Source organism: Culex pipiens, chromosome 2 (genome assembly GCF_016801865.2).
Source record: "Culex pipiens pallens isolate TS chromosome 2, TS_CPP_V2, whole genome shotgun sequence".
NCBI classification, from domain to species: domain Eukaryota; kingdom Metazoa; phylum Arthropoda; class Insecta; order Diptera; family Culicidae; genus Culex; species Culex pipiens.
Window position 1 is genome coordinate 126,590,787 of NC_068938.1, and position 23,906 is coordinate 126,614,692.

The window sequence follows — 23,906 nt, forward strand, 5'->3', positions numbered from 1 at the left end:
CTATTAAAATAATTTATGAAACAGATATTGAAGTTTGTACTAGAAGAGAAGAAGCTAGGATCGCAACAAACGACCTAAAAATAAAATTGAAGTTTGTATTTTGAACAGTGATTATTCCAATTGAAAGAGGCTAACCTCACTTTCCTATCTGGCCATTCCCTCGCGATGCCCTATCAATGAACTCTCTCACAACAGTGAGAGCGCCCATTCAAGAGAAAATTCGCATCTTCTCATTGACCATTCGCTCTCTTCAGCAGAACCCCATTCAGTGCTCTGCACAGCCAACTCAAGTCAGTTTTCTTGCGACTGTCGAGGCGACAATACAAAACAAAGTTACGATTCGAACGACGAGGTGCGGCTCAACTCCACCAGCTAGAGTTAGAGTGCTAAGTGGCTGCTCTCGGGTGCTGCCGGAGTTTTGGGAGCCCGCACAGGCTGCCTCTTTTTGGTGCTCTTAAGCCGCAGCTACTAACTAGTAGCTAAGTCGCGGGTTTAAACATTGCTCAAAAGAGGTAGAATTTTTGGTTTTAAATTTTGCGAGGAGAGTTCTGCCTATTGAAAGTGAGTGTAAGTGAAGGGTACTCCTAGTTAGAGGTGTTTTTGAATTTGTGTAAAGTGAAGAAAAGGAAATCCTTCAAAATTTGTAAGGAATCATTGATGAATGTTTGTGATACAAAATAAGCAAGAAAGATAAAGGAAGCTGCGAATACAGCAAAAGTCTGCGTTCAAAATTCATTGAGAATAATGACAAGTGAGCAAAAATGAGAAGATTTGCTCACTTTCTGGAGTTTTGTTTTCATGTTTTCGACCGTCGCAGGTGAGCGGTGAGCAGAGATCGCAAGAGAGAATTCTGCATTGTGTGAGAGAGTTTGTGTTTAAATCCCACTGTCTCACTGCTCATCGCGTTTTAGCACCACACCACAAACGTCAAACATCTGTCACCGTCGGGACGCGAAGGTGCGTCTGTGCAGCTGTGCGTGAGTGTGTTTTGCTCGCGACTGATTGTGTTTCTTCTCTTCTCACAGTGTTCGGGTTTGCTTTGGTGAAGTAGCAGCAGCAAAAAGTGGAAAAATAGAGGAAATTAGCGTGAAAATAATGTTTTTGATTGGTTGCAAATCAAAAGAAATTGCCGTGAATTAAAGTGATAGTGTGAGAACCAGGCGGAGGTGCGTTTTTCTTTGATTACTGTCTGATTGGCGTTTAAGCCAATTTGCTTCTTGTGGTGAAGGAGGGATCCAAGTAACCAAATCGAAAAAAAAACGCCAAAAGGGTTGGAAAAAGATGAGTGACATCATTGTGGATTATGGGAGCCTCCCGGACGACATCCGGGAAAAGCTGGCCGAGCTGGAATTGGAACTATCTGAAGGTAAGGAACCAGAATCCAATCCGGAAAAATCGGAAAAATCCCCTTCGTCGGAAGGCAGTCTCGCAAAATCGCAGACGGATCGATAATTTAATGACATTTTCTCCCTTCTTGATTCACCCCACCTGCTAGCGCGCTCTCGTTCACTCTCTGGGAGCGCGATTGTCCTGCTCTCTCTCTCTTTTAAGACCCCCCCACCCCCACCAATGCTTCCTGTGGCCACCCCCGGCGACGACAGTATCATCCCTCCCTTTAGTCTTTGGGGCCCGGCTTTCCCTTGTCGACCGTCTGACACTGACTGGATATCTGAATGCGTTGGTTCTGCTCTTGAATAAACTCTCCCCCGAAAACATAAAACTCGGAACTGATCTCATGGAGTATGTGAAGAGCAATGATTTAGTGAAACAGGAAGAACGTGATTGTTCTCTTGCTCTTGTGCTGAGGTTTTGGGTTCTTCCGGTGTCCGGGAAGTTTGTTGGAAATTTTGGGAGATCAAGATAATCATGGTCTGAAGTTTGCTATGATTTGTAGATTGCCTGCTTCTCTTCTGAAAATCGGATCTCCGAGCACGCGTTCACGTCTCGTGATTTTAAACAAGGGCGTCTGTGTGAAATGTCGATACAGCCGCTTCAAAAAATTTGGAACACTTGTTAGTTCATTCTCATTCTATTGATGTACCAATATTGACTAAATAGAATGAACCATTTACTCAAATCACCCAAGTTTTTGCACGTCTCATGATTTGCGAGCCTTTTGTTTTGTTGTCGCCAAGGTTTGTTAATGGAAACGTTGCGTAAGAAAAATAAAAAAAGGCTAATATGACTAAGGACTTTGCAAAAAGCTTTTGAAATTAAAATATAATTGTAATTACGGCTTCAAGTATGTGACAGAAATAATTGTGATGTTGATATTTTTTTATTGTTGACCTATTGTGCACCAGCTTCTCGTTATCTTTGGAATTATTTCTTTTAAGATAATAGAATCTAAAAAAAGTTTTTTTTTTTTTTCGTTGAGCTCAATAACCTTTAAAAATACTTTTTATTTATCTCCGTTTTCTATCTTAAAGTTACCTCCTTAACCTGATAAAAAGTTGTAAACTAACAGGCTCTCGTCACAAATAAACAATCAATTACTACGCTCAATTACTACTACTTTTTTTTTATTTGAAATGCAAGATGGCGGCCAAAATTGTGGAGATGAAATATTGAGAACACGCATTTAAAAATGTTAAAAATAAAAAATCCCATGATTCGATCTTCGAAGTTCCTCGAAAACCTACGGATAATCGAACTTCAGATTTTCGAAACTTAAGACACTCGAGGCTTTTGATAGTCGAATCTGGACCGTAATCAGCTGTTGAAAGGTATTCCATATCTCAGCTTAGAATAAATTTTCAACAAACGAACGTAATAACTTAGTTCAATGAAATAGAGTTTGTCTCTGAAAGCATTTCAATTGAATGTATGGGCTTACAGATATATGCGTAATTACATTGCTAATAACTGAAAATAGAATATTTTTTTCAGTGTGGTAGAAACCAGGATAGTAAATTTGCTTACGTAAATATAAAAACGATATAAATCAAAAAGCCCAAAAAGGCAAACTTATGGGAAATTGGACGAGCTTTCCGGTAAAAATATTTATGAGACTGAAAAACCAAGTCTGTCATATAGAAATTGCCAAAAACCACCAAAAAACCCATTTTTTCAACATTTTTATTTTTTAAACCGCTGTATCTTCCCAAGGATTGGACATAGGACAATGGTCAATATGGAGACTTTTATGTAAAATTGTCTGGAAAATCGATTCCCACTACTGGTTTTTAAAAATTTTGACGTTAGACCACTTTAAAAAAAAAAACAGATTTTGTAAATGATTTTTTGTATTTTTTTAGGAGAGACATGCCATCCTGCATTTTTCATTTTTCGTCAGTCTTTTGGTAACATTTTAGGCAATTTCCTCAAAAATTTGAACGAAAAAAAATCGTGACATCACCTTTAAATTTATGTTTTAGACTTAAAAATCAAAAAATCTCATAGATGTGGCGTGTATTTTTGTTTCAGTGTATTTTTTTCAGAAAGCCCGTCCAATTTCTTACAAGTTTGTCTTAGACCACTTTTTGATACGAAGCAACGGCTTCGAGATACAGTCATTTTTAAATTAAAAAATACAAAAATATTTAATTACCTTACGCCCTTCTCAAATGTTATTTTAGAGTACTATTGGCTCCATATACACAAAAATGGCTTATATAGGCCTAGGATAACATGTCCACAAAGTTTCATTGAAATCGGAGAGGGTCGGGTACAAAAGTACTAGAAAAATACCTGATTTGAGCTGGAATTGCTCAATACGAAATTCAAATAAGTGATCTGGATTTAAACAAATTTATGAATAAAATGTGATCAGTGTAATATTAAGAAGCATCCTAACAATGAAAAACAGGTCAGATTCGATTTTCGTAAGCCTCGATTACCCAAACATATTTATATTATTTTCGTTTAAGCATTAAGTGTTGTTTATGCACTTTCAGGAAGACGGATCTCAGATATTTTAATGAAAACGATCTGAAAACCCTTTAAAAGAAATGAGTAAAGAAAATTTGTAAAACGTGTTAACCCTCTACTGCCCAATTTTTTTTCGAAGATATTTATTTTTCCCGTGTACAGAAGGCCATTTTGAGCAACTTTTGTTCTACGAAAAACTTTACTTCTCTTGTTTTATGTTTTTTTTTGTTTCATTTTTAGTATTTTAATTTGCATTTATCTTGTTAAGTTTATGTTTATTTTTGGTAGTACCGTAAACCGGGGTAACTTTGATAGGATTTCAATTTGTTTTTGAAATATTTTCCAACAGGTAAGGTTTTTCTCAAGATTATTTTTTTTTAAACATGTACTGGGGTAGGCCACACAAAGTCCATGCACTATTTTGGAAAAAAAAGTCTTTTCAATAGTGTTTAGAAAAATAGTTACGTTAAAAATTCTTAGTTTAAATTCCGGGGTGACTTTGATAGTCATAGTTTTTTTGTTAAAATCATATTTAAAGTGTTCAAACTTTATTTGTACGTTAAATGTTCCATCACTAAAGTAGCTGATATAGTTTTTAAAAATCAATGTTCACCTCCGTGTACGCACGAGTGCAAGCAGCAGTCAAGTGCTCAGTGCTCCATCGTTTTTTCGAAAATTTTCGCCGTAATTTACCGTGATTAGCCGCGAGTTTGCTCCAACAGCATGCCAAGGGCCGGCCGTGGCCGTGGCAGTTCGAGTGCGGCCTCGAAAAACCCGCGAAGTTCGTCTACCGGCCGTGTGCAAAAAGGTAAACAAACCAACGCCGCGTCGACCGCCATCGCGCCGGGGAGTGTGAGCGCCAAAGGATTCGACCCCAAGTTACTACACGCTAATTACCGCGTCCAGGATCGCAGCCCTATTAGGCTCCGTTCAGCTACTTCCGGCAATCCGTCGACCGATGGCGCTTCAACATCCGCCAACATTCCCACCAGTAACAAGTTCGCGAGGCTGAGTGACGAGGAAAGCAGCTACAACAACACCGACGGTAGCACTACCGACGACGACGACGACGATGGTCGTGCACGGAAAAAAGTGCCGACGCCAAAAAAAGTAATTACTCCAAAGGAACGACGACCACCACCAATTTTTGTTTTGGACACGTTGGCGGACGATGTTGACGAGCAGCTGGAAGGCCTCGTGTACTGCCTCAAAATAGGTAAAGCGTCAGTGCAAGTGTTCACATTTGACCAAAAGAACTTCGACCTGGTTGTGGAGAAATTTAAGCGTAAAAACTTCAAATTCTACACATTTGACCCCGCGCAGAAGACCGCTGTAAAGATTGTCTTGCAGGGGTACCAAGACCGCCCGACCTCCGTCCTCAAGGAGCACCTCTCGGGTGCCGGAATAACGCCGCGAGACATAAAAGTCCTCTCGCGGAAGACAACAGTCACAGGTACACACACACTGTACCTGTTGTACTTCGACCGCGGCACCGTCAAGATTCAAGACCTGCGGCGGACTAAGGCGTTGGACGGTTTTTGGGTAAACTGGCGGTTTTACTCCAAAAATCCGACGGACGCAGCGCAATGTCACCGTTGCCAGAAATTCGGCCACGGCTCGCGGAACTGCAACCTCCAGCCCCGCTGCGTGAAGTGCGGTGAGTCACACCTCTCGGAGGTGTGCGCACTGCCACGAAAGGCGGACTTGGGGGAAAACGCAGAACAAAACAAGCCGCGCGTAAAGTGCGCGAACTGCGGCGGTAACCATACCGGTAATTACCGCGGATGCGTCGCGCGCAAGTCCTACCTCGAGGAGCAGGAAAAGAGGAAGAAGAAAGCAGCAGGGTCCCACCCTCCTCAACGAAGTACGAGTGCAGCCGTTCCTGCAGCTGGCCAGCGTACGGTTCCAGCGGACAACCCAGCGATCCCTCCTGGCTGGGGGCGATCGTTTGCCAGCGTGGTCGCGGCCGGTAGCGGCAATGCGGCCCAGCAAGAAGTCACCGGGGAAGATCTCTTTACCCTGCCGGAGTTCTTTGCTCTCGCGGGGGAGATGATGACGCGGTTTCGGAGCTGCCGTAACAAGGCGGAGCAATTTCTAGCCCTCGGGGAATTAATGATTAAGCACATCTATAAAGGATAAAAAACTGTGATCTAGTTTTAAGCTTTCTCTATTTCTATCCCCTTTTCCTAGCAAGTTTAGTAAGTTTTTTTTTTAAATTTTTCTTACTCTTGGTAACACCTTTATTTACAAGCAATAACTGTTCCAAAATGGATTATGATGTAACACACAGCTGAAAGGAACTCCAAAACTCTGTTTTGTACTTCAAAAGAACTTATTGTATCTTGATTATTCACCAATAAAACCGAATTTGAATTTGAATTTGAAAATCAATGTTTAAACTTAGTTAACTAAGTTTATAAGCTTTTTATCAAAATAAATAAATTTTACATAAAATTGTTGAAAAGTAGGAATTTTGCCTGAAATTTGTTAAAACTAGTTTTGTTTATAAAATTATCGATTTATATTGCATTTTAAACTGAATACAAAGCATGAATAACAAGTTTTCACATTTTACATGAAATTTGTTCAACTGAAATTGCCTATAAATTTGGAGATGTTTTTTCATTGTGTTTCAAGGACACATAATTTTTATTATTTACAAACTTATTAAACATTCTCCTAGTGGAAAATTGTCCAAAGAACCCGAAAATGCATTCCGTTTTCCGATTCAAAATCATGTTCATTGAGAAAATCAGGACACTTTGAGAAGTTTTAAATAATGACTTTCATCAACATATTCTTAATTATAGTTAACTAACATTTTAAACATTTCAAAATTTTATGCAAAGTTCTTCTTGAGGTACTTTGAACACTTCTCTACCACGGTCAGTATGTTTCTAAACCATTCCGTACGTATTTTAATTGTACTCTTCATTTTGCGGAAAAATCGCAAACCTATCAAAGTCACCCCGGCTATCAAAGTCACCCCGTTTTACGGTATTTGGTGGTAACCTAATATAATTACATTTCGCCTATCTTATTTTTTCACGTTTTTACAGTCACTTTTTCATTTTTTTGCATGTTTTTCACATTTTCTGCTATAGAATTGCACCATCATTATTTAAATTGCAAAAAAATGCGTAGAGGCATAGTCTGGGACACTTGAAAAATTATTGCATACTTCTTTTTACTGAATATATAGGAAATGTTAGTAAAAAACCACAGCCAAATTGACCCCTAAAACAATGACATTTTTAAAAACATTGGCAAAGTCACATAAAACAAATTAAACTTCCAACCTTCAAATTTTCTAAAATTTTAAAAGTTCTTTTTTCCAATGCTTTTGAAAGATCAAAAATCGGTTGGAAAATTGATTTTTGGCGATTTTTTAGATCGAAGCCCGTCTAAAGGCGGGGTTAGGTTGTAGAGGGTTAAGGAAGAATTATCCTAATTTGACTGAATGTATTCACTATACCAATGTGAGAAAGGCACCAATCAACTAAAGGTGGATTGAGCAACGTTTTTTTAGCATAACTTTTGAAGTATATATTTATATTTAAACTTACTAATGGATCGAACGTACCAATACAGTCAAAATCCGTACAGCCAGTCCTACACCCAGAACTGGGCATCGGTATACGAGAAGATAAAGAGCATGTTTCGGTAGTAAAAAGGCACTGTGAACGGACGGAGAGGATAAATCCCGAAATTACCGAGAGTACTTTACTCATGGGTTCATTTAGGCATAGACATAGGCATAGGCATAGGTGCCCACCCGCAGTTGCTACTCCGTTATTGACCAGGACCTCCAGAAGTTACATCCACGAGCCGTGGATGATGAGTGGGTGCTATCTTTCGTCGCTTCGCAACTTCTCAAAGGCCCCTATCATGCTGATCAATACCGGCTCCGGCCACGACCAGTGGTAGGGTCACGGGGAAGTGGATGGGAATGTTAGTCCGATACTTGAGTGATAGAGACCGCCCAATCGACTGCTTCTCCGACAAAGTATCACATGAGTTTTGAGGGGGTTAGTAGATGGGTATGAGGTCAGGATTCACGAATGGCAGTGATGTGACTATGAGCATTTTGTTTATCGGTTGAATTTTTTAAATCTTAGGCAGCCGGCTGCGGAAAGATAAATAATTGATTATTTAAAAAGTGTTTTAATCGAATGCGTGCCAACCGAGCAGTAGTGCTATGGGCTGGACTTATCAGTATATTTTTACTGTTTCTACAATAAAGATAACGCGAGCAAATTTCAAATCTCTTCGCAGCACACAATACACGACAAAAATGCGAAACAAAAGGCACACACAAAAAAAATCACTTTTCACTCCGAATATTTTTACGACCGCGCGCTCCCTTTGTCAATTATGCACTCAGTACTTTACTCATGTGTTCAATTTTCAAAAAAGTTCATCTAGCAAAAAAAGTGCCAGTACCGAGCCTCGAACCCAAGATCTTCGGCATAGTGAACCGTGCCTTTGCCGTATCGTCCACCACGGTTTGGTGGTTAAGTGGTGGTCATTTGTTCATATAAGCCACTCAATGAGATGAACTGTTTCCATGAACAAATGAACACGATTTGTTGTTGTTGTAGCGCGAGAGGTCTATACTCTCGCCAAATAGTACTTTCCTCTTGTTTTCTTTTCGGGAGGACTATCCGCATGGACTTTAACTGTGGGTGTGATATAGTCGTGTGACAGTTTTTTTCATTCATAACCGTACACACACCCACATATACAGACAGTTGCTCAAAATTTGATTCTGAGTCAATATTTATACGTTGTCCCGCCCGTGTGGATCAATCGGACCGCGCACTGGACTCACAATCATTTTAAGCAATGTTTTTAGCTAGTGCGTCCATCCCGGGAATACCCTGACAAAATTTCCGGGATTTTTCCAAAACCGGGAATTCCAGAAATTGAACAATAAAAATTTAGTCTGGAAATTTAGGTTTGATTGAAGAAATAGAGAAACAGTTGAATACTTAATAATCGATTTGAATTTTACAGCATTAAAATTTGTTTTACCATTAACTTGGCTTGTTATGGAAATTGTTAAAATTTTAGTGTACAGATCCGCAAAATTATATATTTTTAAAATATACTAGGTTAATAGGTGTAAATATAATACGTAAATTTATATACGTATTACGGTACGGCAAGGATGCCAGATACACAGGATTTGTCTGCGTTTCTCAGACATTTGAGCTTGTGTCAGATATTTTTTTAGGTATACAGACTTTTGAAAAACCTCATTAAATTAATATTTTGTAAAAATATCAACCAAAACCTATTTTTTTAGTCTTCAAATCCTTAAAAACGCAATTTCTGATGGATTGCCATGACTGTTACAGTAAATTGATATTTTAGAATTTTAGACAAATGCACAGACACACATAGACTTGTTTACAAACATTTTAAAAATCCAAGTGGCATCCCTGCGGTATGGACTAAAAGATTAGTAAAATATGTTTTTTTTAAATCATGAAATTCTAATTTAATATAAAATATACAATTTAATTTTTTGTCGTTTCTTGATTTTTTTAACATTTTCAAAGTTTTTTTAAAGTTTTTCTAGATTTGTCACTTAAAAAATCTAAACCCGGGAATATTGGACGCCATATTTTTAGCTGATCTGACCAAATCGAAGGTTTTTTTTGTTTCGACTACAAGTTTTCTAAACAACAGACAGCGGCTTTATTGGAAACAATCCGTTCAACAGCGAAAGAGAGCGAAAAAACGGAGTACCTAGTGGTTCAAGTAATGGCTAGCACAAAATAAACACTTCTCTAATTGATGTCTGCGCGAACGCCAGATGAAGTGAGGAGAAAAAAAATCCAAATTCCTACTAGATAAAGGCGAGAAACCAAGACGAACACACGAAACAAGCGTAAATGGGAAGGCACTTTACTTTGGTTTGTGGTTCGTTCTGCTCGCGTTCAGCTTAGAAGACCCAGTAAGTTAAAGGGGTGATGTGATGAGAGTGAGATGCTGCTCTGCCTCCTGTAGGTAATTGTGAACACTTTTCGTTCAGACCCACATGAGCATTGCTTTTTAGCTTATTGGCACCACACAGGTAGATCCAACGAATGCTGGCGCTGAGAATAACCATCATGATGATGATGGTTCATCATAATCTTTTCCAGGCAGTAAAAATCCGCCAAACAGCAACGACGTCGACGGCCTTCAACAGAAGTCAGTTGGCTGTAGCTATTTCCTCGAGACAAGACAAAACCAACATCAAAGTACCGGTCAGAAGCCGCGAGAATTAACGCTCGCGAGTGTGAGGAAGGTCAAACTGAAGTACTTGTGACAGTTGCTTTTTTATTGTGCTTGTGAGTATACATTGTTTCAAGCATAATCTATGACTTGTTCATAGTACAATCACTTAGAATCGTTATTTAATCAAAATTTGTGCTTAGATTGTTTTATTTGGTGTCCTTTATTATATAACACCTCTTCTCTTCCATCGCAACGTATAATGTTGTCCACAGTGACGGTAACTTCGAATCAAAATTTATGACGGACCAAAACGGACAGGCTGCTGACGCGGCCATATGTGGCGGCAGTGAATAGGGCGGGGACGCTGCCGGAGAGGACACGAATAATCAGATGCAAACAAAATAGTGCAAATATTTACTCTTTGCTTTGGGAGACTGTAATGCCACGGCTGCTGATTTTTGCCTTGATGCCGGTCGTCTTTCCAGCCGAGTTGGGTTGTGTGTACCTCGAAATCGTACAATTTGTGCAAGGCTTAGAAACCCAACCGGGCGTAACGATTGGCATGCAAATCTTCGTCTTTGGTGCGATGAATGGGAACGCTGTTGATTTTTTTTTCGGGGTGGATCAATTTGATCGCTCCGATTTACGGCGGGCCAATTGATGAGTTACGGACTTGTGTGGAATACTTACGGGTTTGTTTGAATACCGATTAAGGAACCTCTCCGCGCGCTGCGCACTGCAAAGCGGTCAAATTACAGTTTAGAATTCAACACTGTCCACGGTGCTGGCTCGCAGTTAGGGCTCAGTTTAATGATCCGTTATTTTACAAACTAGAAGAGACAACCCGACCTGCGGCAGCAACACCGGAAGTGGCAAATGCTGAATGTCCAACCCGCGTATAGACAATCCCGCCCACGTGTTTGCTGTGTGGTCGTCGTTGCGCACTCGAGTGCCTCTCTTCTGCCAGTGAAGAAAGTCTAGACATTGCGCTTTTAATGAGGGTTAATGCAAATGGTGCTAGGCACGGCTAATTGTTGGACATTTTCACGGTTAAGTGACTAGAGAAACTTCTTTGGGTACAAACTTCTTTGAATCTCGTAATGTACTCGGTTGCTTTTTATTCTTAAAACTACCTTAGCAACCTTAGCGATGGTACATTCGTAAAAATAAAAATTTAAATTTGATTTTAACAAGAAAAACTATGACTATCAAAGTCACCCCGGAATAAAAAAAAATCAGCACTGCTATTTTTTAAAACACTATCGAAAAAACTTAATAAATGCATAGACCATGTCTATATGTTTAAAAAAAATCTTCGGATAAATCTACTAGTTGGAGAAAATTCCAAAAATAAATTTAGATCCTATCAATGTCTCGGTTTACGGTATAAAACATAATATTTTTCCAATCAAGTTTGCTTTTACGAGTAATATTGCTCTGAGTGTTTATACGAGAAAATTTGTTGATTCGGATTTATTCAGGTTTTCACAAGCTTTGGAAAGCTCTTGGATATTTTATTGATCTTTTTTGAAAGGAAGCTAAAAAAATAGTTGATAGTAATGTTCGAACTACTCAAACTATCCTTTTAAAATCAAACTTACAGTTGAATAAGAAAAATAATTAGAAGAGCTTTGTCCAAGGCAAAAACGCAATTAAATTCCAAAAAATGTTGTAATGATCATTAAATTCCTTGAAAATCGGTGTTATACAAAAAAATCGTACAAAATTTCTGCATATAAAAAATCCTTGAAGAAGGATCCGTACGGTACGGAAAAAATCCGTACAGTTGGTAGCCTTAAACATAACAAACAGCGCAGAATAACTTATTTTATAAGAATAAATTTGAAAACGGTTAACAGATTTTTTGCGTTGCATTTTAGTTGTATGTTTATGGTATGTGTAATTTTTTTGTAATGTAAAACAAAAAAAAACATATAAGGTGATGACAAATTTGAATGCAGGATTAACATTTTTGACAAGATAAATATTCCTTTTTAACTTCCTCACTTTACTGAGGAAAGGCCATAAAATCACTCGAAAAATGAAATTCTTAATTTGACCTCCTAGACCCACCTTCATGTATACATATCGACTCAGAATCAAATTTTGAGCAAATGTCTGTGTGTGTGGTGGGATGTTGATCAAAAAAAATTGCACTGAGTTATCTCGGCACTGGCTGACCCGATTTGGACCGTTTTGGTCTCATTTGATTCGTCTTGGGGTTCCATAAGTCGCTATTGAAAATGATGAAGTTTAGTTAAGTACTTCAAAAGTTATGCTAAACAAACGAATTTAACAAAAGTCCGTTAGATTGTAAAAAGGGTGGTTTTTGTAAGAAACCTCGTCATGTTATACATTTTTAAAAAAGGTATTCAAAAGACCTTTTCAACGAGTTCAAAAGATTGCAGATCTGACAACCCTATCAAAAGTTATAATCACTTAAATGTTATTTATGAACTTTTTAGAGGCCGGATCTCATATATTTCGATGAAAACGTTGTCCGGATCTATCAAGCGACTTCCCAAGTAGCAAGAAAAACATCGCTTTTTATTTTTTTGTTGAACAATTGCTGCACAAGCGTTTTTATACGTTAATTATTGAACAAGTGTCATAACAATTGGTAAATTGTTCAAATTCTGATCAAAAAACCATTGTTAAACATGGTTGTGTAACATAAATGCCAAATCTAGCAACGGATTACGAAAAGTTCATTTTGAAGTTTATTCAGACTTAAATGAAACATGCTTGTAGAACTCAGAGAGCAAAATGACATTTGCAGACATGATGTTTCATTTCAGTTTGCTAAACATGATAACATAGTAGATTTGACCTTTGGCTTCGGCTGGGATTTCTCGTAAACAAGTTGTTTATGTGTAGTTTGCCTTCGTGTTTTAAAAACCGAGAAAGAACATGTTGACGAAACAAGCACAGATAGTTCTAAAAATAGAAACAGCTTATGTTCAAGAGAAGTTTTAGCAAACTGTTAGTGAACTTGGTAAAAACTAGATGACCGCAGACTTCTAATTGACGTTTAGGCCTGCTCATTCAACATAACCCCTCGTGGAAAGATGCAGACGCGCGCCCGGACTTGACATTTGGAGTGATCGAGGGTTCGATACTTGCCGTGAGGATTCTTCATCAAAAAGGAAAACTGAAAATGCAGCCACCGGGGGAACCAGCAGCAGAGTATATAGCAGCAAGCGATGTTGATTAGTACTCAAAAATTGAAAAAAAATGTCTCCAAAAGTATAATAATTAAATTGAATGATTTTTTTTGGTTGATATTTTTATTATTCATCGTATCCCTGTCAAAACTGATAAATCACAAAACTAGTAGTTAAAGTATCGTAAAGTGACATTACTCACAAATAAAGTTTAAAATAAAGAAAAATATATTTAGAGCGAAAACTTGTAACGTATATTGTGAAAAGCTTCTTTAAATTTCTTGTCTGCCACGATATGTTCTTGGACGGTTCTCAAAACGTTTTCCTAACTCACTTCTGAATCTTAAAGGCAGGATGTTGTTAAACGGTTCTAACAACGTTCACCTAACCCAATTCAAAATCTTATAGTCAAGAGTTCTTATGACATGTTTAACAAACGTTCTCTATGCAAGGATGATTTGCATTTGCAAAACTAACTTAAACCACGCACATTTCTGACGGATAAAGAGATGTTCAACAACAGAAAAACGTGCGCTTTTTCCAGCGTTCAAGAGTCCTCAGGGACGTTGGGAAAACATAGTAAACGAGTTCAACAAGCAGTTCGGAAATCTCTTAACGAATAAAGTGTGCTACTTGGGTTGTCGTTGGGTAGGTAATTAAAATACCTTTTCAACGAGTTCAATAGATTGTAGATCTGACAACCGTATCAAAAGTTATAAGCACTTAAGTGTTATTTATGAACTTTTTAGAGGCCGGATCTCAAATATTTCGATGAGAACGTTGTCCGGATCTGTCATGCGACTTGTCGTTGGGCAGGTAATTAAAATACCTTTTCAACGAGTTCAAAAGATTGCAGATCTGACAACCCTATCAAAAGTTATAATCACTTAAATGTTATTTATGAACTTTTTAGAGGCCGGATCTCATATATTTCGATGAAAACGTTGTCCGGATCTATCAAGCGACTTGTCGTTGGGTAGGTAATTAAAATACCTTTTCAACGAGTTCAATAGATTGTAGATCTGACAATACTATCAAAAGTTATAATCACTTAAATGTTATTTATGAACTTTTTAGAGGCCGGATCTCATATATTTCGATGAAAACGTTGTCCGGATCTATCAAGCGACTTGTCGTTGGGTAGGTAATTAAAATACCTTTTCAACGAGTTCAATAGATTGTAGATCTGACAACCGTATCAAAAGTTATAAGCACTTAAGTGTTATTTATGAACTTTTTAGAGGCCGGATCTCATATATTTCGATGAGAACGTTGTCCGGATCTATCAAGCGACTTGTCGTTGAGTAGATAATCAAAAGAACTTTCCAACGAAATCAGTAGATTGAAGATCTGACGACCCTATCAAAAGTTATAAGCACTTAAATGCTATTTATGAACTTTTTGGAAGCCAGATCTCAGATATTTTGACAAAAACGTTGTCCGGATCTGTCATGCGACTTGTCGTTGGTTAGGTAATAAAAAAATACCTTTTCAACAAGTTCTATAGATTGCAGATCTGGCAACCCTGTCTCGAGTTATGGCCACTTAAGTGACATTTATGTACTTTTTTGAAGCCGGATGTGTGTGTGTGTGCAACCAACCAAACGGGACCACGCGGTCGCTTCTTACAAATTGAGTTGTTTCCATGTATTTTTAAATCTACATTCTATACATGCAAATAACTCGCATAGGCATTTGGAAGGTGTTAGCTCTGCCGAGCTTCGGTGACCCATTTCTACGCTGGCTAGCCGAGCACGAGGTACTTCAGCTTTATCGACAAGCCCCGCCCTGAAGAACGTTTGGACCAATCGGATTCAAACGTTATTTAGAACTTCCGAACCCTTGTCAAATGGACAAGGACCCAGCGCGTATATAGTTGATAGTAACAGTATTCCTAATTCCAGTCATAGCTCACCAAGTCGCGAAGGCATAGTGGTTAGCATTTTTGCTTACCAATCCAAAGGACGGAGGATCGAACCCCGACTCGAGCGACTTTGATTTTTCGTTCATGTTCAGAGTTTCAAGATTTAGACGTAATTTTTTCAAGATGTCATTTTTCAATCCTAAAAAAATTGATTAAAAAATACAAAGTTAAAGAAAATAAGGATATTCAGCCGGTAAATCTGTTGGTGGCCAGTGATAGCGATAGCAGTGGAAGATCCTCGTGACGCCCAGGAGATGGCGATTGCGGACAATATCGGCGGATAAGCAGCAGCTGGTGCACACCACTAAGTTACCATCGGTTAAAACGTCGTGTGGTTCAAGTCCTGATGTTCAAGATTATCAGCCAGGTCAGGATGGGTAGCTTTCACCAACACCTGACTTGTTCCTCAAGATTTCACCGGAATCCAGGCAGTTGTTTGCTGTTTTGGTTCCGTATCAATTTGGTTGCCGGCAGTTCAGCAAATAGAGGACAGAATTCCAAGAAGATTCAAATGACATTTCAAGACCGATGATGCCGGAGTTGAAGATTCCCGATTTGGTGAGATCGCTCCTTTTCTTATATCAAAATACACTGTCACTCATTCTAACATTCATACATTCCATTTAAGACTAACCACGCCAATTTACTATATACGCGGTAGGGTGTTCCCTTGGTCGTTCGCTGTGAGTTGTGGATTGCCTGCTTCTCTAATGAAGGTTCGACTGAGGGGGCATGCTTATTAATTTCTCGTCGCTCCATACCCTCAGTGACGTGATGGGAGCAAGGGCGTCTATGCGAAGTGTCCCTACACCCGCTACAGATTTCCGGCGCTTGGGGAGGGAAGAGGAAACCATTTTGTTCCTTGCGCCGGTATTTGTAGCACTAAAATTCGTGCAAAAAAACTTATGCACGTGGGTGTACAGATTACGGAGCAAAAGATGATCGAATTGTTCACCTAGCGCTCACATGTGTTCCAGGACCAAGTTGCCTGCGGGTATGGGTATCATACATACATACATACATACATGTTCAGAGTTTCAAGATTTATATTTCCTATACTTTCTCGTTGGGAGCAGATGGGAATCGAACCCAGGACCATTCGCTTACAAAGCGAACACCGTGACCAGTAAGCTACGGCCGCTCCCTTTATGTACTTTTTTTGAAGCCGGATCTCACTTAAATGTATGTAAACGATTACCGGATCAATCATTCAACCCATCGTTGGTTAAGTAATCAAAAGACCTTTCCAATGAGTCAAAAACATTGATGATCTGGCAACCCTATCTCGAGTTATGACCGCTTAAGTGGTATTTATGTTCTTTTTTGTAGTCGGATCTCACTTAAATGTATATAAACAATGCCCGGATCAATTATCCGACCCGTAGTTGGTTAGGTAATCGAAAGACCTTTCCTATGATTTTAAAACATTGAAAATCTGGCAACCCTGTCTTGAGTTATGACCACTAAAGTGATATTTATGTAATTTGTTATTCCGGATCTATAAAAAAATTATGAAATTTGTTGGTGAAGAGTAAGGAAGGTATCAACCACAAAGGTGGATTAAGTTAGTTTTTAACTATCTCTCGAAATTGCGTTGTACAAGAGAAAGGTCAGAATGGGGTAGAAATATTCAGAAAAAAGGTCACAGCAATTTTATTATCTTAAGATTCCAAAATGTGTTATAAAATTCAAAATAAAAATAAAATAATTATTTTACATAAAGATTGCATTTTTGCAGGATCTCACTTAAAATTTGATGAGTTTTAGTAAAACTTTGCAAATAGTAATGTTCAAAATTAAGATATAAAGAGAAGTCGTAAGTTTGTGTAACGGTATTATTGATCTGTCACTCAAATGTAAAGCATTACTTAAACCATATTTGTTTAACCTATATCGAAACTGATTGATTTTTCAAATTCAAGCAAAAAAAAACTCAAATTTCCGCTCTACTGACTTCTTACAGCAACCCCACAAACGGTGCCAAATGTAGCCTGTAAATCCATCATTTTTATCCTCCATCAACCACAATCTAGTTTGCGATATTAGGCGGAAAAACTATCAGAGCAGGATGGCTAGTGGTGCCGTCCAATCGACTGCTAGTAAGTGCACTAAATATGCGCCCAAGTGTTGGCAGTGAATTCAACCGTGTCATTGACTTAATTACTCACTCTCAGACTTGGCTTGGCTCAGTTGGTCTGTTGGTATATCAGACGCGTGCCTCAGCTGTTGGCCACCGGCAACGGGCTGCTTTATCGTTATTACTCTCACTAGCTGACGATTACATAATATTATGCGCGCAACTGCCGCCGACGACGCTGAGTAAACTCAGATGCAGTTTTGTACACAGCCTCCAGGTTTTGTTCGGTGGGGGTCTCACATTGTCAGGCAGGTGTGAACTTTTTGGGCTGCTGCTCAAATAAGAATGTTTACTTTACGGTATGACTATGCTTTCACCAAAATGATATTTACTGGAAAAGGTCATTTAAATACAATTTGAGGAAAAACGCTGAAAAGCAAGGCTAGACAAAGTACACTACTATCAATCATCAATCTCTGCCTCAGAGTCAAAACAAACTCGAGAAAATCATGGTACCGGAACTGGAACGTACAGCGATGTGTGGAATCATAAATATCTAAGCAATGGGTAGAATTGAAGAAATTTTAATGACCGTCTGCTGGTTGCCTCCGAGATACACGCCGTCTGGATTACGTCTCTATCGGTCAATAAAAGGTGGTTATTTGTGCTAACTGGCGGACAAACCAACCTCGTTGGTTATTTTTGAAGTTGTTTTTTAATGTTTGGAGAATAATTTTGAATGTCCAGACATTAGAACATTTGAGCAAATAGTGACTTTGGGCTTTATCAAATTTGGGATAAAAAATCCGTCCCGCTTTAAGTTTGATATTTTTACAATCATTTCCCTGAACGTTAAAATTAACATATTAAAAAATATGTATATTTTAATTTCTTTCAGCAGAACTTCGATGTATCTGCAACCTTGAAGCAAGAGAGCACAGATGCATCGAATTGTGTTAATCAGTTTGTAAATATTTTAAAAATAAACATGACATGACGATTGTTTAGTGAACTTAATTTCATTTATGATGTTTTCAATAAACTTCAAATTTCACAGGTAGATCCAAACTTAACGGACTTCACAAGTTCCGTAAATCGTTAAAAAAATCTTAGTTTAATCAGGTGGTAAACGAATAAGGTTATACACTACATTTAATGATGTTGTCCTTCGGCTCTAGTATAGGTCGAGAGGAAGCAACCATGCGCACCCCCTTATTTTTGCTACCTCCACAGATAAACGTGGGTGCGCATGGTTGCTTAAGATAATTCCATAACATTTGCTCCCAAATTTAAAATGTTATGTATTGGCTGGGAATCCACTAAAAATCGATTCTGTTGATTGGAGCGTGCTTAGGGAGCCCTAATCTATTATACCTTGACGAAACTGAGGCGTTTACTGACATTACACAACTCGACATTTTTAGGTTTGATGTCAGTAAACGCTTCAGTTTTGTCAGTTTTTCATACCCCACAGATAGCTTTTTGAAAACGTGCCTAAATTTTAAATATTTTTTTCTTTAAATCGTTATGACCAGTGTTGTAAAAATATAAAACTATCCGCTCTCAGCAAACTACAATCCTCAAACACGTTTTTGTGTTTACACATTCGCGTTTGACATTCTTTTCTCTCTCATTTCCACTTTCACGATCGTCCAACAGCGTTTAATCACATAAGCCGCCACAAAACCAATTTCGCAAGCGCAGTTTATGGGACGTCATGCGTGATCTGCTCCTAATCACCATCTCGCGTTCTTTCATTGGAATTTTCTGAGAGATTGAGAGACTCAGCAGTGAGAGCGCGTAGTCGAGGATAAGGGTAGGAGTGATAGAAAGAGAATGCCATCGCTGGGAATCACGAGAAACAAAAAGAGATCTCACAAGCTATAGCGACGGTCGCTATACTCTCTGATGTTTTGGTGCAGAGATTATCAAATGATAGCTTCTTCTATCACTCATTTGCAACACTGGTTATGACCGTACTGCCGCTCAAATCCAGTCCGTCCCATATGTAATTTCGGCAATTTTGAGGTAATGATGCAGTTTGGTTCAAAATCATGTAAACTATCAGAAAACCCAATAAAATTTAGTACTTTTTTTCTAGAAAACCGGAGAAAATCCACTTTTTCGTGAATTTCTAACACGTAGCCTTATGGGCGGGACAAACTTGACATGCGTTTTTCTCAGCTTGCTGTTTTTACATATGGGACGGACCAAGGGGGTTGACACTCGATCATTCTGGAATCATTCCAGTTTAATTCCAGAATGATTGGAATGATGAGAATGCTTTGCTCTATAGTATGAGTTTTTCATATTAGCGTGTAAACGTCAAAAAATCAAAACAAAGCAAACATGTTGTTTTCATCACACACGTTTCTTTAAACGATCGTTCTGTCGTCGATTGCGGCCGTGACGGAAACTGTCTCAAGGTGGACCCGGTGGTGAACCAATTCGGCTAGGACGCCCCGACACGTACTGGCCATACTCGGAGACCTCGAACGATGCGTCCGATTGTTCTGGTGGGGATGTTCCACGGTGGAGATGACCCTGGCCAGGACGGCAGTGTCACCGGCAAGTAACAGTTCGCGGACGCGGAATCCGAACTAGCCGCATGCTGCGCGGAACACGTTTCCGGCCGTGCTGCCGATTGAATGTCCGTCGGAGGATTGCCGGGTGAACAAATCTGGTGGCCGTGACGCGTGGCTCCAAGTTTATGAAGTTCCAGGAGAAAATGATCCAGGAGCATAGAAATCGAGTTCCCGTGGGACACATTCCGCGCCTGTTGACCGTGATGTGTCGCGGTGAAACGCAGTCGCGGTTTGAATAAGTCCAAGGATAGCGAGACGAGCAACGAACTGGTCGAATTGGTCAAGGATGACGCGAATTGAGAGCAGTTTGACGCCGGAGATTTACGGCCATTTGGTCGTGAAGAAGGCGCTGCTGATAGGAGATCACGGTGTGGCCAAGGCGCAGATGATGGGCTACATCGATCATCACTTGTCTGAACGCTCCTGTGTTGAGCGTACGGCCGTTAGAACCCACGTCGCATCATCAAGCAGAACGTCCAACTGCCAGCCGCCCTGCTTTCCCGTTTCGACCTTCTCGGCCGCGACAACGATCTTCGTCTGGCCAAACACATCACCCTCGTCCACAGCTACAGAAAGCCGCCGGTACATCGCACTGTGCAAGCGCAAACTGCCGTTTATCTTCACGCCGGAACTGTCCTAGTATATTGTCAACGCGTACGCAGAACTGCGCCGCGAAACACACAACAACCGCGACGTAACCTTCACCTCGGCCCGAAACTTGCTGGGAATTTTACGCCTCTCGACCGCCCTTGCCCGGCTCCGTCAGGCCGACGAGATCGACAAGGATGACGTGAAGGAGGCCCTCCGTCTGCTGCAAATGTCCAAGACCAAACTGAACTAAACCGAGCAGAAGACCACTCAGTAAATAACTTTTTACAAATGACTCAAATTTCGACCTAACAACAAATCATTCTTTATTTACAGCGTCCAAACACGTCGGACAAGGTCTTCGTGCTGGTGCGGGAGTTGGCCGGGGCAAACAAGATGGTCAAGATTTCGGACGTGATGAAGCGCTGTACGACCAAGGGCTACAGGTCGGCAAGTCGGGCCAGAAGTACGCCTGCATCTAGGAATATGAATCCAGAAGGGAAAAGATATGAAATAAGAAAGCCAACAATTTAACACTGGTTCCAAAATAAAAGGAATGTAAGATATTTCAGCGTGACAGGAAGGGTGTGTAATCGTCATCCTCGTCCGAGATGTAAGCTTATCGTCTTCGCCGGCGACGCTACAATAACCAAGAAAGACTCAATCTTGCTGGTCGACGCCCTACGACCTCCGCGGCTCCTTCCCTGACCCGTAGTGCTAGAATTGACCGCCGCTCTCGATCCCCTTCCTCCGCGATTTCCCCGACCTTCTCGGGACGTCGTCGGCGCTGGTGGCGCGGGATTTTGTTTTCAAGCCAAAGTCGTCGTCGTCGTAATCAAGGAACCGCGCGGGGGATTTGGATCTCCGCGCTTTTGAATGCGAGAGTCAACGTTTTGAGCATGTCGTTGTAGGTGTACTTTTCCTTCTCGTAAAACCCAGCCAGCACCTCGTCGATGGCGTCGACGACCGCGTCTAGGTGGGCCATCGCTTGCCGTTCGTAGAACATGATAATAACTCCGCCGCGTCGTTGTCCTCGTAGTCGACCATCCAGCGGGTCAGCTCAGTCATTCTTTTCACCAATAGCACCTCCAGCTGCTTGTCCGGATCGACCTCCTTGAACCGATGAACGACCTCCCGCGCGCTTTTCCGTCGCTTCTCGTTGATTCTGGTAAGCTTCGATCAGCGCATCGTTGTCCAGCGGTTTCAACTCGTCCTTCACCCGGGTAATCTTCCTCTTGAACGTGAACATGTCTTGAGGGTTCGCAATCCGGCCACTGTAGCCCTGTCCGAACGGGATTGCATTAAACTGCTGCTCCACCTCGATAACTTCAATCCTCGGCCGAATCAACGGAAACTTTGGCTGCTTCTGGTTCCCGGTCAACTTCTCCGCCGCAAAGTTTTGCACCTTCTGTTGAACGTCTCCCTCGTCCAGCTGCAACTCATCCGCGACCTACACCACCGTCTAAAACACAAACGGACGAACCGTCTGCGGCTTGATCGGGTTCATCCGGAACAGATTTTTATGAATGCTCAAAATGCCACAGCGCTTGTCGAAGGACTCGCCCTCCGCCAGGGAAGTCGCCACCGTCGAGCCGGGCTGACTGACGCCGGGTTCTCTTCCGTGCTCTTTACTCCAGATGACCAGGTCCAGGCATTCTGTCAATGACTTCTCCGGCCCCCGATCGGCCCGGTTCTGGTGCAGCAAAGATTCGAAAACGTAGAAAAGTGGTTCTGAATATTTATGTTTACATTTGGTTTTGACAAAGATTTTTTTCACAGCACGAGGTACAAGGTAAACGAAGATTAACAAAGATACTCGAAATCGACTTCATTAAAGCATCATTCCGATTTCATTCTGGAATCAACGGAATGATGGAACCTCGATTTTTAAGTTGCCAGCCGATCATTCTGGATTGATTCTGGAATGACGAGAATTTGTTTGATTTTCAAAACATGTTTACTTTTCCTTCAATAAAATGACAGCTGCTGATCGCTAACACGCAAAAACAAAATTAATTGGAAACGGAATAATCATGTGTATTCCAGCATCATTCCAGAATAATTCTGGAATGAGCAGAATGATTCGAATGAAAATATTCGATGTGTCAACCCCCTTGGGACGGACACGGGGCAATCTTTAGCTGAATTCAAACCAATTTCACGAATGGACATAGGGCTTTAGTACCCAATTCAGCTAAAGATTGCATTTTGTACAATTTACAAAAGATGGAGCAGTGAATCTAGCATAAAAAACTTGATTTGGATGAGATAATCAACGAGGTTATGTCTTTGAACGTTGGAAAATATTGTGTAGTCGTTCTTGGATCAGAGTTTTCAACAAAGTAAAAAAAATCATTAAAATCTGCACTTCTCAAAATTAAAATCCACCCTAAGTGACGGCAGCAAACTCCTTTTTCTCGCAAAAGCGGTTCCCTCTCGCCAAAAATGGTCGATGTTTATCGCCAGCTCGGGCAAAGCAACGGTGCAAAGAAGTATTGTGCGACCATATGCAGATTATTTGGGGGTCTATCTCGTCGTTCTTGTGTGCGAGTCTGCGTTTTGTTTACCCGACCAGATTTGCTAATTTTATGACACGATGCTGTGAGTTGAAGGTATTTTCATGCGATTTATTTGGTCTTTTTTTCAATTGGTGAACTGCGCGGCTTTAGAAGTGTGAGTGTGGATAATCCCACAAACAATTGAGGTGGGAACGCGCTTGGTTTTGGTCAAAGTCAAGGTTTTGGCCGAGTGTTGCTTCCTTCCGGAGTGTTGGGTCCATTGTTTTGATTTTCGCTTTTTTTTGGCCAGTACGATGGTGTCACGCGATACGCCAAGTGTCATTGAATGGTAAATTCCGTTTAACAAAACTTGGCAGCATAATAACCATTAAAGTAAACAATTGAGAGATTTTCGATGCTGATATCAGATCGGACTAAATATACAAACTACCTGTCAGATTCAAGCCATGGAATGACACCGGGTTATACGACACAGCTAGAATTACTTCAGCGCAATGTCGTATATCAAACGACCAAACTCGTGACAGTTGAGGCGTGGAGTTTGTTTGCATAGAACCAATAAACAAAACTGTAACAACAACAGGGAACGTTGGGCAAACCGACTGGCAAAGGTAATTCTAGCCGGTGAGGGACCGGTAGAATCACGATTGATTGGCGTTCCTTCGAAAGTGAAGTCATCTGACAGTTTGCACGTTTCGATTTTCAGGTGAAATGTGACTCCATCGACAAATAATTACGTACTAGGTGCAAACAAACGCTGGAAAAAGGTTCCCTCAGTGTTTGCTGACTTGGCTCAACTCCTTCGTAGTTACAGATAAACGTTGTTCGATGATATGACTGGTTTTTATCTGTCCGAGAAGTTAGTTTTTTTTTGCGTTAGCTTAGTTCAGTCTAACATGTTTGACTAGGTCGAGCAAAACTGTTAAATGCTACCGCATTAAACCTTAAATA

The 23,906-nt window shown here is 40.3% G+C and overlaps 2 protein-coding genes and 1 pseudogene across 7 annotated transcripts in view; 2 read left to right on the forward strand and 1 right to left on the reverse strand.

Annotated features, from left to right (window-relative positions):
* Positions 1-305: 305 nt before the first annotated feature.
* The window catches only part of LOC120412548 (disco-interacting protein 2), a 209,772-nt gene continuing 186,171 nt past the window's right edge, over positions 306-23,906 (forward strand). For 3 of the 6 annotated variants that reach the window (XM_052707685.1, XM_052707686.1, XM_052707681.1), the window contains exons 1-2: positions 306-567; positions 1,026-1,366. In XM_052707685.1, coding sequence (XP_052563645.1) covers positions 1,282-1,366 — 85 coding nt within the window. In that variant the 5' untranslated portion in view covers positions 306-567; positions 1,026-1,281. Of the gene's footprint in view, positions 568-941; positions 958-1,025; positions 1,367-23,906 lie in introns of those variants that run through there. The other 3 variants (XM_052707682.1, XM_052707683.1, XM_052707684.1) reach the window with 3 other exon arrangements.
* On the forward strand, positions 19,670-20,488 carry LOC128093026 (uncharacterized). The gene has a single exon (XM_052708423.1). It carries the CDS (start codon positions 20,135-20,137, stop codon positions 20,486-20,488), a length of 354 nt encoding a protein of 117 aa, XP_052564383.1. The 5' UTR covers positions 19,670-20,134.
* The window catches only part of LOC120412543 (double-strand break repair protein MRE11-like), a 41,281-nt pseudogene continuing 38,407 nt past the window's right edge, over positions 21,033-23,906 (reverse strand).